This window comes from Triticum urartu, chromosome 2A (genome assembly GCF_056163025.1).
Source record: "Triticum urartu cultivar PI428250 chromosome 2A, HENAU_Tu73, whole genome shotgun sequence".
NCBI lineage: Eukaryota > Viridiplantae > Streptophyta > Magnoliopsida > Poales > Poaceae > Triticum > Triticum urartu.
Genome location: NC_141874.1, coordinates 744,910,845 through 744,930,891, shown reverse-complemented (window position 1 = coordinate 744,930,891; position 20,047 = coordinate 744,910,845). Strand labels below are relative to the sequence as shown.

Here is a 20,047-nt window from a genome sequence, read left to right as displayed (position 1 = left end):
TTTTTTTGCTTTGCCTTTTTACCCCTGTGCTCACGCACGTACGGAGGCTGGGCACTGATATTTTGGACCAGCGAGCGTGGCTTGGCGCCAGAAATAAGGTACTAGGACTTTTCTGTAGCCTAATTGAAATAAACCCGAGGGGGGGGGGGGGGGGGGGGGGTGACAGCTCCGTGATTCCGTCAGCAAGAAAACGAAGTTTCCAGGAGTTAGTTGGAAGTTCAGATCAAACGCTTTCAGCAGCTAGACGACGAACGAATCTGAAGAAGACCTGAAAATGTTAGGCACCTCGCATCCGTATTTCTACAAGCTTTCGTGACAAAAAGGACTTTGCAGCAAGTCTAAACTAAGCTAAAAATGCGCTGTGGCTCATATTTACAAACGCTCGCTCGTCGAGCAAAGAATGCGAGATCCCAACAGCATCAAGCAGGTGCACCTCGGTGTCTTCATGGCCTGAATATCTTCATCATTTTGGACACCTGGGTCCGGCAAAACGGGCATCGCGACACCGAGCTCGAGCACCTGTTGCACAGGACGTGGCCACACGGTACAATGGTCATGTTGACCTCGTTGTTCAGGCAGACGCGGCACGACCATGCCGCCTTGGCAATGTCGGCTTCTTTCACCGCCGACTCGGCTTTTTCCTACATTAGTAGTGTATAAACAACTTTCAGTGTCATATAGGCAAGCATGTTTTGCGAAGCGCTTTAAGTCAGAATTCAGAACAGTGGTGATTCTGCAATGCTAACTAGGTAGCTTACAGTATGCTATGCGATGCAACTACGAAAAAAGTGGTTTCCCTAGGACATTACATTGTGCAACTAACTACGTAATTTCTCCGGTCAGTGCATCGAAACCTCTATGAAAACATCTACAGAAGTACAGATCCTGGTGAAAATCGCCTAAAAGACATGATATATGAGCACGCAGCATGTGTCTTAATCGACAAGTGACTGACCGATACTACCAATAGGAACTGCTCTTAAGACAACATAAAAGACATAGAAGTGACAAACCTGCTCCACCAAGAGAGCCACTTGAGATTCTTTAAGCTGGTCTTGCAAGGAAAGAGTAGTCTGTAGCAGTGTTTCCTTCTCAGCATCCATCCTTACCCCTGCAGCTGAAAGCATATCATGGACTGCTTGAACCAGCTCCGTCGAAGATACTTTGCCGTATTCAAGCCCAGCAGCCTGTAAAACAGTAAAACTATTTTATGGCAAACAATCCAGCTTCCAAAGAGTAGAGACTGCACCCAAAAAAAAATGAAAACTAACCGTATTGTCTGCGCCTTCAGTTCTAGAGCTGACGGACGAGTGGCCCGGTTGTCCAACGTCTGCCACTCTACCAACATCCGGTTGGGAAGGTGCAGAAGAGAGGTCAGCCGTTGAAACACTCTTAAACGAGTAAACCTGACTGGAGAGTAGCATGCGAGTCTCGCCGGGGGCTGTCTCCACGGGAAACCTGTAAAGTGCTTGGCCAGCTGATGGCCTTACGTCTTCAGGAACCCTACCATACCTGAGCTTTTCCCCCTCTTTTCCTGTCTTCCATGCCACAATCTCTCCGCTGTAGAATGGTCTCAAGGGAAGGAATTGGACCTGGCGAGCATCTTGTGACAATAACTCTGCTCCCAGGGAACAGTCGTACCTTCCTTCGCGTTTCGAAACTCCAACGTCAGTGCCAAGATGGAGTATTTGAAGCACTTCTTTCTCTGAACCATCCGGGCATGCAAATACCGAAGCAATTGGCAAGATTACTGGTGCCCCTAATCTGTGACTGACGACAATTGCAATAACATCATGTACTGTCAAAAAACTCGGGGGCTCTGCAATTAGAATATGACCCATGGATTTATCAGCAAAATAAATGCTTCGGTGCTTTCCGCTGCTTGACCACTCAGGAAGAGAAGGATGCTGAGCTGTTCTCGTAACATCTTGGAGATTGGGAAGCAACAGGAAGCGAGTATGGACATGTTTAACAAACTGCAGATTCTGTGATATATCCTTCAGTATACTTTCTATTTGCACTATACTGAGGGCTTCAAAAGAAGGGAAATGATTGGTTATACCGATCATCACAACCCTTAATGCAGCATGCAAAGATTTACTGAGCAGTTTCTCTTTTATTCTATCCAGAGTAACTGAGCAAATGTTGTCCAGAACCTCAAGCTCTTCTTTCCCATCAAGTTCCTGACAAGGCAAAATTTAAGTTAATTTGAAATAGAAACCACTTAAGATTGCTTCCGCAAAATCATTTATTTGGCAAAGAAATGTCAGATCATGTTAGAGAAGTATACCTCTACAATGACATCGGAGAGTCTTTTTATGCCCAAGGCCTTGCAAATGTTCTGAGGAAGATCTGGGTGAGCAAATCTTATCCTGGATGTATTTATATTACTCAGCAAATGAGAACCATATGGGTCAATATACACACATGATGTAGCTGAGACAAGCCTGCAGCCATCATCTGGTATTACAGAATCAAAAAGCCCTTCTGATCCGTCTGAGATAGGCTGGTTGACTCCTGAACACATGTAGTCCAAGATTTCCATCACTGCACGGAGTTCGTTTGGGTTCAGGCGCTGGTAACCACATGCTTTTTGGATATCTAAAAGAAGCTCCTTTGCATAAGAGTTTGTAAGGCTTTCCTGCATCCCAATTTCTCTAAGAATGGCAACAAATGGAAGATACAGACTTGGAAGTTCAAAAGCAAAAGGTGACATGTTGATAGTCAGACGAGCAAAAAGTGATTTCGCTTCTATTAAGCGAGTACCATTTGCAACTGGTATAAATGCCAGTTCCATCAATTCTGTTTTTCCTGAAGAAAATCAAGCAATAAAAACAATCAGTTTAAAGTAATAGCGGATCTCTTTTCAAAAAGCAACAAAAACTCACTGCACCTTCCCTTCTGTGGTTCTCTATATACCATAGCAAACAAAAGCTTGTACATATGTATAAATACAACCTCAAGGGCATGTCTTAGTAAGTTCATTAGTAGCTGTATTGGCTTTATGGTTTATCAGTTATGACTTCTTACTACCGCAATCAAGCAACATGGATAAGCACACTGGCAAAATGTCAAAATCACACATGACCATGGTAATAACTGTTCATTTATTTACAATATCAGCAAGAAATAAATCTCACTCAAGCAAGAAAATGTTTCCAGGCTGAAATAAATGAAGACATTGAGTTGATGCAGAGAACAACCGATTATGAATAGTTCGCCACGGGTTTTACCCTTTTTGAAATATGGAGCATCTACTGGCCTCAAAAAGTTATACGTGAAAAAGGAAATTTATTAGATCAAATCTAGATATTTAGGAGACTCGCATGACCATTTCAAGTGCAATTTAATCTGGATATATTGTCTTCACTTTTCAGGGCTTCATCCGCCTTACGGGCCACATGAAAATTTGCATGATTGCACTCAAATATGAAACCTCACCGAATAGAATTGGGACTGGTTGCAACACCAAGTATATCATTAGGTGTCTTGTAGTAAAAAAATGAGAGAACAAACTTCACCACAAGTAATTGGAACTGAAGAGAGTACAAAGGTGATGAACTAACGATATTACTACAAATGGCAAAAATTTATGGCATATACAGTAAGGTAAAAGCTTAGTTGCGTATTTTGTGCTACCTGAAGACGATATTGTTCCCCATACTTTCTCCAAGTACTGCAAGATCCTGAGAAAGGCATCCTCTACTGTCATTATCCCTGATGAAGATGGCCAGTGTGCCAGTGTGTCCTCACCATTGCCTCTCCCAACAGTCTGTTTAATTTCACAAAAAGGTAAGTGAAGAAATCATTTCAATATTAAACTGCAAGTATTTTACAACATTGACCTGCAAGTGCTTTAGAACTGTAGAGAAGGCAGGGGGACTCCTAAGCTGAAATGCTCCCCAAGAAAAATCAGGTGGAATAATTGATTGTTTGGCAAGAATTGGAGCAGAACTCCATGCCAATGGCCAGTCCTTTAATAAGATAGCTTCACTATAAGATGCAAATACCCTTCTGCCCCCTTTCTTGCCACCAATACTTGGAAAGCCTTTTTCTGCAGGTACAAATACAATTTTTCCAATCTTTTGGCAAAAACTGCTATCGTACAAAGTAGCAAAATTTGCCAAAATCACATTTACAACAGATTCTGCCAATGACCATAACTCAAAAGGAATTTCATTTTTTCTGTCTGACAAGTCTGCATCAAAGTCATCATGTTTCTCTAAAGATGACATCACATCATTTCCCATTGTTTCTATTTTCGTAGCACACTGTACTATCATATCAGCCTCTGTAGATATCCGAAGACCCACTTTTCTGAGTATACCAAGCCAACCATCTGACATGAACCTTTCGCCAGGGAACTTATTTCTCTCCCCAGAAAATACTGAAGCCAGCAAAGCATCTGAAGGGTCAAGCAGTTCCTTTGGTTTGAACAGCTCTGTACAAAACTCATTTGCATTTGTCACAAAATTAGTCTCCCTCAAGGTATTTACTACAGCTGAATTAAGTTGCAGATCTTTCCAGTTAGCATACAAGTAAGCTAAAATGTCTTCCTGCTCTTGAACTGTTTTGTTCCCAAAGCCAGGCAAAGCAAACCTCACTAGTATTTCTTGATCATTTAATTGTTCAACCCCCAAAGCCTGAAGAAACAAATTTGCATTATCTGAGCTAGAAAAACACCGGGAATCACTGGGGTGAAAGAATGCTGTGGGAGAAATAATGCAATGATCAGACCCTGACAGACTAGTGTATGCTCCTGTAACTGTTTTATACATCGGAAGCTCTCTCAAGGCATCCAATTCTTCTCTCTGATAAAGGTGGCTGCTAGATAATCTGAAGTCTGAGACAAATAGCATGAACAGTCTATCACAATCTTCACTTGATAGACTAAGTGATGAAGGTAAATGAGCATCATTTTTTATTGAAACTAACTTAGAAGCAATCGTCTGCCCAAGAGTTCGATCACGTGAAGGAAACAAACTGCATATGACACCACACTCTGGGAAAGACAAATCAAGAATTGGTATGTTCAACTGATTAAGCAGAGCAGATAACCACGGAAACTTTGAGTTCATTGACTCGAATGCAGTATCAAGTGGACTCTTCTGTTCAGCTTCACCAGTGGCATCTCCGTTTAGACCAGATGTATCAACCTCACTAGCTACATCATCAACAACCGCACTAACATGTACCATCTGAGTGTTTGAATCATCCACTGGAGGTACAAATATTAGATGGCGTTCTTTCACACAGCAGAGAATTGGCCTGTTGAGAAAAGCAGGAATCAAGGGCCAATCAGACACAAGTGAAAGGTCACCATTCAAGGAGCTAAATATTTTCCAGAAGCTTCTAATCCATTTGGGAGTTGGCCCAGTGGTTGATGAATCAGAACCACTGTCCCAAGGAACCCATTGTGGCTTCCTCTCAACTGCACGTACCCAACGCTCATCAAATATGTGCTTCAAATGGCCTGATAATAAGTGAGGAGAAAAACTCCTCAATTTCAGAGGCACATGAATAACCTGAGTGGAGAGCAGCAGTGCCAAGAAAGGCTTTTCTAAACACTGATGATGGATAAAGCGATCTAGCAAGGGGCGCATCAATATTTGCTGCTCCTCATTGGCAATCCAAAGTTCGGTAGCTCCCAGCCTTGTTAGACATTTTGTTGACGTCGGAAATGGGACACCCTTGAGTTCAGATATGATAGATGACAACACATTATTCTCAGCAGCTTGGGCCCTATGGGATGCTGGGCCACTGGTCTTGCTGATATCCTCGACAACCCCCCGACCGAAGTCATATAGGGCCTTCCCGAAGTATGTCATAATTTCAAGTGCGTCGCCCCCAGAAGTACCCGGCCTCTGTGTACTTGTATGGTAAGATGAAGAACTGCTTGAAGATGGCATAAATTGTGATGTGGAAGCATTCACTGGTTGAACAAGTTGACTGTTAAGTTGTGACTGATCAGGTATATGTAGATCTGTAAACCGGTATGGGTCCATATCGGAGAAGCAATATTCAAGAACATCTATATATGTTTCAACAGATCGAAGTAAAATGGATGAAGACTCTTTTAGTAGATTTCTAACCATCTTGGGCCTGATCTCTCTTACAGTAACTCCAACTGCTTGGATTTCACTAACCAACTCCCATGGAACAGAAAAAACAGGATAGTGCTCTTTAATGAAACTACAGACAGTAGCAGATGGTAGGTTATCATCATCTCCGCTCCCTGAGTGGGATAAGAACATACCCTCACCCACTTTAACAAGATTTCCCCGGTAAAGTTGCCAAACGGGAAGATCAGCCAACCGTAAATAGAATGGTCTTATCACTTGCTCTATCAAGGACTGCCAATCTGCTTTAGATGTTCTTGGTGAATTCAAATTGTCTACGGTAGAACCTTGCCCAGTGAGTGAAGCTGTAGGTTGTTTCGATCTTGGCCAAAAAGAGTATACCCTATCACCATAAGCCTGTAAAATGATACTCACAGAGTGTGCACACCGTGATTCAATAGCAGAAGATAGAGGGTCTTTCCTAAGCTTTTGAAATTCTAGGACCATCTCAACATATGAATCACGCACACATAGCATAAGTTCCTCATTCCATGCTTCAACCAATTTGTTTCTGTCCATTTCCCGTAAAGATTTATCATGTGTGCTGCCAAAAATGTAGCGTCCACCATCATGCCTCACAAGGAAATGACCTAGAGTCGTGACTGGCATGCTTATTGACCCAGATAGCGGCAAAGGAGATAATATACAACTGGATGCATTTATATTGGTTGGTACTCCGTTTCGAGCTATGTGAGCTGCTACTCCAGCAACAGGAGTTAAGTTGTAGGGAAGATACCGTCTGAAACAGAAATAAATCAATGTACGCCAAAGATGTTTGCATTAGCATAGACATTTAATAACATCCATAGAAGAATCTTGGGAATTAGTCAGTAGGTAAAGTGAGTGGCATTTTAGTGTATAAAAGGTTCTCAACTACAGTATGATCTGAAAGAGACAAACCTGTCAAGAGCCATATTCCTTGTTTGCCCTGACCCAAGGCAGAGGGCAACAAACCATTTGTCAATATAACTGCAGCCACTCTCAATCACATGCACATCTATAGCTTGCATTTTGATTGCTGCACTTGTACTTGCAAATATTCTGGATATTTGAAACTTTCTCCATTTCTTTTCTGAAAATGGGTTCCTCAAAGTAGCTACTGATGGGTCAACAAGCACGGAATAGTTCAGGTTTGGCTGAGAGGCTGCATCCTCCCATGTTGATAAAGATACCTGATTCAAAACACATTGACATCACTTAATAAATGCAGATCATGTTTTAATTCTATAAATCATGCTGTCAAATCATCCACCAGGGCTTTATCATTACTATGTCTGAATAGATGGCATGTACTCTATTGTAACTATGGTTTAGTACAGCCAGCACTCGATATTGAAATCACTATCAAGTAGGTGCAGCAGAACTGTTTCAGTTTTGAGTACTATCGATTAAAATACAGTACAGGATAGCTATAAAATAATTACAGTCCTTATACAAAGTTATACAAAAAGTAACTGTATCAAATACTATTTGATCAATTAGTCTACATCCAACAGGTAAAAAAAAGTCTACATCCAAAAGACCAACAAAGATTGGAAGTTCTCTGGCATTCTGCCATAATATATACATTTGGTGTTTTCATAAGAAATATCACCATCTGATACAGTTCTATAACATGTTCACATTAAACACTAAACAAATCTACTAAACTAAAAAGCAATTGCGCATACTGAATATCTTTTAAGAAAACAAAGCATTTAGGCAAGTCAAAGGAAATCGTATTGCTAAGGTAATGTGGTCAGTTTTCATTTTTCAGCATATTATTATCCTGCTACAACTAAAGATATGCAACAAGAGAAAGAATTACTCAGTAATATCCAGTTTCTCTTCAATACATGCTCAACCAGTTAAATTAAAATAGAATTGTGGTCCTGGATAAATCAAGAACATTAAAAATAATAGAAGAAGAATACTACAAAACAACAATAGGGTAAGATAAGATAAAGGAAGTGCTAACATGTTCAGTTTGAAATATAATCTAGGGGCGTACTTGAGCTAAATACGTCATTTGCAGTTTAAAGTACAACATCAATGTGATCACTGGAAATGAAATTCAGATGCAAATGGAAGTGTCTTCTTTGCAGTTTAAAATACATCAATGTGGTCACAGGATATGAAATTCAGTAGCAGAGTAACAAATTATGAGTGAAGAAACACACAAGCCGTAACACTTTGCAGCAGAAAGACTAAACTGAATGTACAGAAAGTATTATGATTTACTACTTCAGTGTGAAAGCATCAACAAATAACCCTTACCTGAATGACTGACTTCAGGGACAGGAGAGTACTGGATGGATTCTGCGTAAATCTATCAAAAATCTGCTTTACTCTGTCGCAACCTGCTTCAAGTTCTTTCAGACATTTTGAAGATAAAGGCATCCGAATAACCGTAGAGTTTGCAGAAGACAATGAAGCCTCCTGTGTAACACGCATTGGGAGGAACTGGTCACGAAATCTCTCAACCAAGTCATTTCCTGAAAAGCCAGTAGCGTTAAGGGCTTCATTCAAAGTATAAAAAACATGAGCTGATACTACAACAATAAACTAATACTGGAATTCACGTATGCATAAAATTGGCAAAACAGTGACCCAGTAGTTCAATTAATGAACCATAGCATAAATAAAATGTCCAATTCCTCATAAAAAATCTAAATACTCATAAAAAATCTAGCATACATGGAATAGTACATGCTTCAACATGGGTCCAAAACAACATTTACTCCATAAGAGCGTTTTTTTACAGTAGTGTAGTGTCAAAAACGCTCTTATATTATGTGACGGAGGGAGTAGCAGATAAATGAGGTTATTAAGTGTTGGCCCTCGACAGGCCTGTCTGCCCGAAAGAAATTGGTGTAGATGCTGAAACATATTTCTTTCAGCCCTTGGCTCAGAGCCTACTTTGGCATTTGAGCATGCTCTAACAAGTCATAACCGACTAGAACATGAAAATTATTCTATAAATGAATTCAGCGAATGTAACTGAAGTAACAACTGTACCTATCAAAGAGAAGAATCTGGCAGACGAGGTTGCAGTGGAAGTTGCACCACCAGTCAAGCCCAACGGATCAAAAACGTAGAAATAGCCAGCAGAAAGAATAGTCAAGGCATCACATACAAAATAGCTGCTAAGAAGTCCCAACCCGTAGTTAAGGATGTTTCCCCTTAGTTTCCAAGGAGGAGGAAGTTGGAGGCTGCAAACTTCTTCTCGGCTTATCATGGTTCCTTCAAAGACCACTGTCAATGAAGAACCCTGGAGGTCACCTAAAGATATTTTTTGGAACAAAAAATTCATCACATTAAATGGGTCAAATATTAGGTATCAACTTTGCAGTCATAGGATAAAGGAGACAAACAGAATAATAACTACTGATAGCAGACTGTTTATAGGAATAAAGAAGAGTGTGATTGAAATAATTGTAGAGAGATGGTCTCTAGCATACCCAGATTTTGCTGCAATAGAGACTGCTTCGGATGATCTCTTTTATCATAGATCAGGTGCACTTTTTTTGCATTGCAAGAGTCAGCTAGCTCTATGAGATCAAACAGAAGGAAGTCACTCTCACCATACAGAGCTAGCAACTCACTTATCTTAGCATATTCCATGCATGGCAAATCCCTCATTAGCTCATCATCCAATAACGAAGATCCGCGAAGAGATCGTACCCCTAGTCTATTGGCCAGATCATTACCAATACTATGATGCACAAAATGCTTTGAAGTGGGATCAGTATCCATCCAGGGTGCATCATTATAGAGAAGGTTTCTCGAAGGTGTCAGGACACCAAATGAATCTGGAATCACCAATGAATTCAGTAAAGCATCAGCTGCTTGACTGTCAGGATAACAATCCACAAATGCTTCCAAAACACAATGAACGAAACTCAGTTGTTCTGCAGACAATTGCTCTCCTTTGGCATCACCTTGTAAGCGACTAAGTACATTGAGATAATCTGTTGCATCAAATGTCTGCCTCACACCCAACTTGAAGAGTAACTTTTTAAATTCTGACAGTTCAGACGGAACTGCATAAAGATAAGGATGATACTTTACAGGCGATTCAAATGCAAGTGCATGTGGAGGCACAAACCTGTCCCCTATATAGACCCATGAAATCCCATCCAGATTCTCTTTCAGAATGTGGGCATCGCCACTGTCAACGATATCTTGCAATTCCGAGTAGATTAGTTTGATCTCCTTTTGTAGGACAGCATCGATGGATGTGTCTTCAGAAAACATCTTGAGTTCATCATAAGACTTGGAAAGCTCAACTAACTGGGACAATAAAACATTCACATTTGGTGGGTCTAACCAACCGAGTTTTCTTTGCAGGTACATGGAACAAGAATCGGAATTCAGTATCCGCATTTTTGATGAAGCAAGCCACATTTGTGATCTCGGCCTTGTAATGACTGGAGGTGCTACATGATCTTCTGATTCGAGCCATGGAAGACCTTTAATAAGTGGTGCAACATGGACAGGACACCAAGAAATATTTTTCAGCTCTGACCAAAACTCATGCTCTGGTAGGTCAAGATCAAAGTTTGAGAATAAAGACATAATAGTTGGGTCTGGGTCACAACTACCCACTTCATTTACTGCTTCCAAATTTTCATCAGTTTTAGAAGCTTCGAGATCAACTTCCTCATGGAAAGTGTCCTTGTCCTCCATGTTTGACATCTTTGATTCAAGAACATTTAGACAGGTAAGTAGTATTTGCCCATGCGCACATGCATCATCATCTTGTCCCGAATTGTGCACCAGTGAAACTGACCTTGCAATGTCAAGCAAAGCACTAAAACCCATTTTTCTTTTCAGTCCAAAACTTGCCAACAGTTCAATTATTTCAGTTGCCATGAACTTTTCTGAAGGAAAGAAGGTTTCTTTGTGCAGCAACTTACGAAACTCTGGCACACGAGGATCATAAAGCCTGAAGAAAAATAGGTGTTATTCATACTGAAGTCTAGAGAGCAAAGGACAAAAGAAAAGATGAACATCAATATTTAAGTCATTGAAACCTCATCCTAGTGCAAATGCTAATAAAAGCTGCTGGAGCATACAAGTCAAGAAGATAAGGTTTACCAACCCAAATACACATTCTCAAATATCAGAGAGAGAGAGAGAGAGATACCTAGAAGGATGTAGCCATGCTCCACTAGCTGCTAACACAAAAGGGGTTTCAGACAACGCTGCTCTCACAGAACTATTGTCTTCTATCAACAGCTTCACATCACGAACAATTGCTGAAACAACAGCTGGCTGTGACAGAAACTCTGACATCCGAGGAAGCACATGATCCTTGTAAAATTCAGCCTTTTCAGGTTCCCTGATATCAAAGTATGATACTAAAATCGACTTTTCCTTTTCAGATTCAGTTCTTATAAAGCTTCCATTCAACAGATCCTCATGTACACCGTCGGGTTTAAGCCATTTTCTAGGGTTTGCCAAACTAACAAGCTCCCTAGATTTATAAGATTCAAATATGGGGAGGTTCCTGATTGTATTCATATGTGAAATGTTTATCTGATTCCCTGAAAACCACTTTGACTGGAAAATATAACTACGGAGCTCATGTGTTTCTGCCAATGAAGTACTCTCGAAAAGTTCCTTAATATCCTGGACATTAGAAGCAACAGAATGCACAGCATTCAGAACACCAGCTGCAGTGGATTCCTGAACAAAATTAGCTAACTGGGGGTGCTCTATCTGCATATCAGGTCTCAGAAAGAAACAGCCCAGTTTCTGAAGCAATGAGTGCATATTTTCACTCCAACCATCATCTCTTATTACATTTGAAGCACTGCCAAGTTGCATAAGCTTGCCATCTACAAGTGGTAGTATAGGCCATTTTGCAAATATTGAAAGATCTTCACATGAATGACGCAAGAAATTCCAAAGTGATATCATCCATTCCACGCTTGGCTGGCCTTGCTGTTCAGGAAACCAAGATAACTGCTTAGCATGCTGCCATTCAGGTGGCAAAATCCTGGGCAACAGCTCAAGAAGGAAATTGCACGTAAATAAGTACATGTTTGACCGTGCAGAAGAAGCTATGTCAAACAACTTCTTCAAAACGCTATCTGGTAAAGAGTTATCAATAACAAGATGTGGTACTGAATCCTTAAGAAAGTCAAATTCCATTTCTGAAGCAAAGAATACTCTTTCACCCTCCCCTCGGTTATTGAATGTTGTGAATGATCCATTTGCCAAAGGAAGAAGAGCCAATCCGTGCAATTTATCAGAAAGGGAAGGATCATCGATATCACTCAAGCAATACTCCAGAACAAGTATGGCCTCTTCTCTGCTTTTGAACCCACGCTTCCGTCGGATCAACAAGTTCCTTAGCAAATGAGGATTCAGGAGATGAACTGATGGATATGCATTTATGAAACTGTCTACTATCAGCTTGGATACAGATACCAAAGGCAAACCAGCTTGCGAGAGAACTTCTGCCAGCTCGGCTGCCTTTGAGAAACTGAAATCAGGAAAAATAGCTTGCCTTGTTGACACCCAATGGCCACCTCGAGCTTTCGTATACAAAACATTAAGTCCAAGTTCCGCGATTGATACATAAAGCTTCCTCACCATGGAAGACCATGGCTCTGCACCTACAGCAGTAGGCCAAAATGAGAGAAACAGATCAGAGGGACCAAGTTCTTCTGCCATGGCTGCAAGGAGGTGGCCGTAAGCAGGAGCAGCCACATCTTCCAGCAGTGCAAGATTCCATTCTGATCGCACTCTTCCTCCCCCGGCCATGTCATTTCCAATCCAGATATCCCTTCGATTTGAAGATAGTTCAAAATAAGCATTTACGTGCACTGGTATGCTAGTGTTGATTGGTAGAGGAAGAAAACAAAAGGCCCGACCCTCAAACAAATTCCTGCTCTGAGAAGATTGGAGAGCTAGATGCTTAGGAACAGAATCATCACAGTTAACTTCAGCTTCACCAGACAGTTCTTTGGTATCGTCAACACTCGCAGAATGCAGATATGCAGCTACTGATGCCCAGGGAACAAAGAAATGAGATTTACTATCAGAAGCAGTTGACAACTTTCTAGCATGACCCCCGCCTATACACTCGGTTAAGATCCATGAATGCATCAAGTGGACAGTAGGGCTTTGCTCAAGAATAGCAACTTTTTGACAACTCCAGGGTAAATCACTGTCTTTTGTCTTATTCAACCTATTGAAAAAAGTATTCCTATCCATTCCTGATGATTGATTTCCATGTACAAATGCAAGCATCGTATTAAGTGCATGTGGTTCTTTGGAGACCTCGGAACTGTTCTGCTTCAAAGCACGATGAACAAGTTGCATCTCCTGGGAGTCATGCTCCTTGACATATAGAGTTACCTTTTTAACGTTGCGGAGAAAAAGTAGAGCCTCGGATACAACTTCAGAGAATGAAGAGAAAAGCATCTCCACATCTTGGGTTGCATATTGTTCGCGCTTTATTTGACTTCTAGAAGCAGCAGCTTCATTCCTAAGAGGAAACCGGAAAAGTGTACCTGGAAATGGCTGTTGCAGGTTGCAACCAAAGTGTAAGAATGGTGTGAACTGATCAGGGAACTGTTCTAAGATCTTCCGTCCTACAAACTTTATCCTTAAACCTGGATGAGAAGGAGATATTCCTGGTAAATAACGGGCATGTGGATCAAACATGACAATATTCTCACCAGAAACAAATCCAGGCATGTCTGTGAAGTGATAGACACAATTGAAGCCAAGACCAAACCTTCCTATTGCAAAAGGTTTCTCAAGTTTGCTGTCTTGACCAATTCGTGAGATGGAATAAAGGTCTTGTGGACTAAAAACTGAGTCATTAAAGCAGTAGAGAGCAGGCCCCTGCCATTCAGCCATTTCAGGTGAAAGGATGGATGAAGTACCATACTGGGTCTTATCCAAAAGAAACACAACCTCAGAAGCTTTAGCATCTTCTGCATTCTGTACCAGCTCAAAGAGAATCCCAGGACCATCTGCATACATCTCAACAATATGCTTGAGCCTTGTAGTCAAATCTTCATGTTGTCCAAAAGCCTCAGCAACCCCTGATAAACTCAAATTCATCGAATCGGAACTCTCAGCAAGCAAGAGACGGCGAAGGGAGCGAACACCTAGCCTTTCTGCCACGTCATTGGAAATATTACCATGCACAAAATTGTGAACATACTTCTGTGGGCTGAAAGCAATGCTGGATGCATCACCAATGATGTCATGACCAGAGTCAAGAAGCCAAGGAGCATCATTAAATACAAGTTCTGAAGATAGGCAGAGCCTAGCTGAAGAATCAGGTAAATATATCTGTGTTTGCTGATCCTGAAACCGGAACTCAGCTAGATGCTGCACCACTAACACAGCTGTCCTTAGTTCTTCAGCTTCAAGCGAAGCCATGGCTTTCCTCATGGCCATTCTGGTCAGAATACTAGCGTAATCCACAGGGTCGAGGTGCTCCTTTATGCCAAGATCCAAGAACAAGTCCTTGAAAACTGCTAAATCAATTGGAATGACACGAATGTAAGGCGCAAGGTGAAGGTGGCCACTTAGAACAACTTCATCAACTTTTGCAAATCCGTCGCCCACCCAAATCCATCTGCAGCCCTCTAGAACCACTTTGACAATATCCATTTCATCAGAACCAATCAAATTAGTCAGTAATGAATAAATCTTAGGCATCACCAATGCTAACTCTTGCCGAAGGACTTGATCAGTCACAATTTCATTGTTCTTACCCAGCTCAAGCAACTGAGCAGCAATTACACTTCCAGAAGGAGGAGATGACCAACCTAAGCTGTAAGACAAAGCTGAGGAAGTACATTCGCCATCAAGTATACGTGAGCTAGCAGAAACAATCCACATATCTTCCTGCAGCCTTACTTGCTTTGGTGGAGCGATCATCGATGATACTGAAGGCCATGGCAGGGCTGGGCTTGGTGCAGTGACCAACACAGGACACCAACAAATCATTCTCAAATCACTCCAGAACTTCTCGAGATCAAATTCCCAAGACGTATCACGAGGCCTCAGTGCAGTAGTGACTTTCGCAAACATATTATTCACCTTCTTCCGGGCATCAAATGCCTTATTTACACTCCATTTGTGAGCATGAATTTCAAGATATGAAAGAAGCAATTTACCCCTTGAATGAGCCTTCTCTTGATCTTTGCGCACGAATGAATCAATTTGCCGAGCACTTTCTATAATAGTATCAGTAGAAACAGAAGTTCTAAGCCCCAAGCAGAGTAACATATCAAGAACATCTGGGTTTTGAAATAAACCATTGGGAAAGCAGTCTGATTCCTGGAGAAGAGCATAGAGTTCTTCCACTCGAGGATCATAAAGAGACTGAGGACTTTTCAAGGTCCCATTAATGGTCGGCACAAATCTAAGGACTTTCAAGCCTTCCTTGAACCTTGGATCTTCCAAGGACAGCTGGGGCAGATCTTGCAAGATGGCTAGTATAACTGAATCACGAACCTCTGCTTGCAACTCATCTAACTTGTTCAAAACATACCTCTGGTAGAAGACTGATTTCGGCATACGTTCAACACCATAATACCTCATTATGATATCTTCGTTGCTTGGGGATATACAGAACACAAAATCAGACTTGAGTAGGTGTTCAGGAACACCAAGAGGTGGCAGATACTTTTTTGAACTGGACAAATCTGAGAAGCCATAAGAACTGTGAGATCCTCCATCAAATACTCTGAAGATGGGCAACTTTTTGCATAGCTTTATGTTCATGTCAGAAAGGCAGACTCCTATGTACCATTTCGGATCTAGAAGAAACTGGTACAGCTCAATTTTCTCACCAGGCTTGATGCGTTGAAACAGTGCATGCACATCGACTCCCTCCAGCGAGGCAATCCCAAAGATTGAATTAAGAACTCCAGTTGCATCACCATCATATACATAATGAGAAAGCTGTTGATACACACGTAAATACTTGGTGTCTAATATCTTGCAACCTAACTTGGCCAAAAGTTCCTTCATCAAACTAGATAGTGACTCTGTTTCAATTAACTTTGATGCTGTAGATGCTCTGTAAAGGTGTCCAGAGGTACAAGGCAGTATAGGCCAGTCACTAAACAAATCAAGGTCATAAGAATGTTTCCCAATATAGTGCCAAAAAAGTTTAAACCAATCTGCCGTAGGAGATGACACACCCGATGATGGATCCCAAGGAACTCGGCTTTTACACTTCCATCCAGGAGGAAATAGCCTGGGGAAGAATTGAAGAAAGATTAGACCATCAATGGGTGAAATATTCACCTGAGAGTTATTGGCTATCTGATACAGCTTGTCTAGTAATACAGGGGGAATGCTTCGGTCAATTATTCTGTCACCAACTGCAGAAAGGAGGTCATATTCTGTCTTATCACAGACATAGTAGGTGCTCTCTTGTGAAATCTCAGAAAAAATCCCATACTGCTTATTTGCTAGTGGAATCAGTGGGAGGCCATTCATGCATTTACCAATATCAGCACTGTCCAGATCACTAAGGCAATATTCCAGTAATATTAGCTTATGAGATTTTCCTAATGTACCAAGCTTTACAAAATCTTGGAGAAAATGCCTCACTGCAGCAGGAGCAACTCGTTTTACCGTAGACTTCATATAGAATTTCGAAAACACATCAACAATTGCACTTGGTACACGAACAACAGGCATGCCTAACAATACAAGAGCTTCACTAAGATCATTACTTCTTGAAAAGCCCTCATCATGAAGCAAAGCCTCAGCCGGTGATACCCATGTCCCACCTTTGATCTCTGAATGCAAAACTGGAGAGGTATAGATAACTTTGTAAATTTGTTCCACAAGAATACTCCAGGGTTCCTCAAATAAACCAGTTGGCCATAAAGAATAATACAGTATTGTGGAGTCTGTAAGTGTCCGCAACGCCAGCAACAGTTCTCTGAACAATGGAGCAACAGCATCTTCCAGCAGTAGCCTGTTCCAATCAGAACGGAGCTTACCACCCCTGTCCATGTCAGCTCCATACCAAATGTCACGTCGATTGGACGAAACTTCAAAATAACCATTCACATGCACAGATAGTCCGGTCCTTACTGGCAAAGGAAGAAAACAGAATGCATGACCTTGTCTGAGATTAATATCCTGTAAAATTCAGTAATTGCCATAAAGCGTAAAAACAGGGAAAACACTATGAAGCAAAAAACCAAAATACTGGAATAATGCGCCAAGCATTAGGAAAATGTGCTACAGTGCCAGAACATGATGTTCATTTTGCAACATAAATCAAACAAATTATTTGCAGTTCTAGGAACTATGTCTCATCATTGAAGTGTATAGGTGCAGACTTCATCACTGAACATAAAACAAAAAGAACTACAGATTATATAGAACCACTCTTTTACATAAGGGCATTGTCGTTGATGTAATTTCTTTTTATTTACTTTTTGCAATGAAGCAACAGCAGATAACAACAGTTTGGGCCCAGCTGTTGCCACCGAACTACCGAAGAGCATACCAATGAAAGAAATGGTCACTACATTAGCCACAGCTAATAGGCCAAAAAAATGCATGCAATTCTATGAGTTGTGGTCACGCACCCATCTTAATAGTTTAAGTGCAAAATCAGATGGAAACTAACAAGCTTTACAGTTCACACAATCACATTCACAAGTTCCATTCCATTAACAAGGCATGCATTGATAACAACTATTATGGTCACGAGTCAATCAAAAGCAGGAAACATGTCAAAGAGAAAAAAATATGTCCATGGTTTGTAAACTGAACAAAAAGCAATTTCTACATAGCTACAGGAGCATAGCTAGTCTAGGCTGGTAAACTGAAAATGAATCGAGAATTACCTCAGGCTCCACTTTGGAGATGCAAGCAGCAACAGAAGCCCAGGGCAGTAGGTGAAGATCATATTCCTTGGCAGCACCAGTTGCAAAAATACCTATTTTACTTAATGCAGATGCCATTCCCTGTACAATAAAATAGGTATGGCTCTTTTTCTCAAACTTGTTCCCCAGGAATGCCTCCGATACAAAATCCATAGAAAAGGAATCTATCTTCTGCTCAACAGATTCAGCAGAAGTGCCAGAGAACCTGATTAGAGCTTGGCGATGCCATGACAATTTGTCATCCTGTGATTGTAAGGCGCAAGAGTATACTATTTTTGGCTCACCCATATCAGGTTCCCACACATACATTTCAAGTGCGAGGACATTTTTAAGAAAAAGCAAGTTGTATACAGCTTCTTCGTACAGTTGAGCGAAAAGAGATAAGATATCATCCTCTGTGTACACTTGTCTTGATAACCGGCTAGAGGATGCTTGCTCAGCATTCCGCAAAGGGAAACGGAACAAGGTTCCTTGAAATGGCGCTTTCATGTCGCAGCCAAATGCACGATAGGGCGAGAGCTGGTCACCGTACAATGTAAGTGCCGTAGAACTGACATAGTCTATGCGCTTCCCAGGATTTGCCGCCGACACATTTGGAAGGTAAGCGCCCTGAGGATCAAACATGACAACATACTTGCCGCTCACGAATGATGGCAAGTCGGTCAAGTGGTACACCGAGTTGAAACCAATGCTGCAGAAACATAAACCATGGGTTACTACGGGGGTGCATGAGCATCAACAAAACAGTTCGAATAACATGCTTCAGAAGTTTTATAGAGATAACAACTTAGTAAACGCATGGCCCTGGTTTCTAGAACTACTATGTATAATAAAACATTTGCATCCCTCTGTGCTTCAGATCAGATAGAAAGGCAAACATAACAAAATGAGTAACAAGGGCAGCAATCGAACTGAACTTAATCACATGGCAAATGAACTTGTGCAGGGGCATCGACAATATCCATACTAAGCATTTTGAAGCATTCGCTTACAACCATTAGTGATCACGATCATGGGGCACATATTGAAACGGTCATGGCATCAGAACACAAAACAGCAGCAGCAGCATTCATAGGTGACAACGCCACTAGAAAATGAACACGCACTGGTTCAATCCCAATAGTCGGGAAGCTCAGATTGCAATTGGCAGCTCCGAGCAGAGCTCGGTGGGGGCGACTAGTGAGGGGGAGAGAGGGAGGGGACAGAGAGCGCGCATACCCGAAGCGGCCGGTCTTCCAGGCCTGGGAGGCCTTCTTGCTGCCGCCGATGCGGGAGATGCTGGCGAAGTCGTCGTCGGTGAAGGCGGCGTCGTTGTGGGCGAGCAGGGCGGGGCCCTGCCACTGCGCGAGGGCCGGGGCGAGCAGCGAGCGGGCCCCGTGGGCGCGGCGGTCGAGGCAGAGGCGGACCCGCGAGGCCCCGGCGTCGTCGGCGTTCTGGATGAGCTCCCGCAGCGCGGTGGTGCCCTCCGGGTAGTTGGCCAGCACCTCGCGGATGCGCCGCGTCAGGTCCACCCGCTGCCCGAAGTCCTCCAGCAGCATCGCCCCGCCCGGATCCATGGCCGCCCCCGCGATCGGGTCGGGTGGGAGGGGGCTGGCTAGAGGGGCATTGGCGCGCTAGGGTTTGGGGCGGGGGCGGGGGCTGGGGGGATTTGGTCGCTGCCGATTTGGGCTGCGGCGGGAGGGGGGTGGGGGAGGTGGTTGGTGCCGCGGAGAGAGATTTGACTCTTGACTCGCTCGTCGCCGGCTTTCTTCTTCTTGGAGGGGAAGCGAGAAACGGGATTGCGGGGATGGGATCCTGCTGCTGGCTGATGAGTGGGACCCGCGTGCCGGCGAAAATGGGTAGGAAGCGAGTAGCTGGCCCGGCTAATATGGCCCATTAACGAGCGTTGCCTGTTTTTTTTTTTAAATGGTGATGAGGAGATCAAAGAACACATGAAGAGAATACTTGTTGCTCAACAAAAATGAAGAGAATACTTTGATGAGTTGCACATCTAAGATAGTATTAAACACAGCAAGACTCAACTACAGCACCTATGAGCCTCCATGGCGATTTTGA

General features: G+C 42.3%; 1 protein-coding gene across 2 annotated transcripts; it reads right to left on the bottom strand.

Annotated features, from left to right (window-relative positions):
- Positions 1–258: 258 nt before the first annotated feature.
- Positions 259–19,680, bottom strand: LOC125527889 (Zinc finger, C3HC4 type (RING finger) family protein). Of its 2 annotated transcripts, XM_087545392.1 has the most exons (13): positions 19,211–19,680; positions 17,954–18,683; positions 11,248–17,237; positions 9,560–11,046; positions 9,117–9,380; positions 8,376–8,593; positions 7,020–7,291; positions 3,846–6,858; positions 3,640–3,772; positions 2,291–2,811; positions 1,272–2,183; positions 1,014–1,187; positions 259–641 (listed from the first exon to the last, which is right to left on the bottom strand). In XM_087545392.1, exons 1-13 carry the CDS (start codon positions 19,546–19,548, stop codon positions 444–446), a joined length of 14,250 nt encoding a protein of 4,749 aa, XP_087401518.1. In that variant the 5' UTR covers positions 19,549–19,680; the 3' UTR covers positions 259–443. The 2 variants fall into 2 exon arrangements, with proteins under 2 accessions (XP_087401518.1, XP_048548356.1); XM_048692399.2 differs by lacking the exon at positions 19,211–19,680 and having other exon boundaries at positions 11,248–17,188; positions 17,954–18,094.
- Between the last annotated feature and the right edge of the window lie 367 nt (positions 19,681–20,047).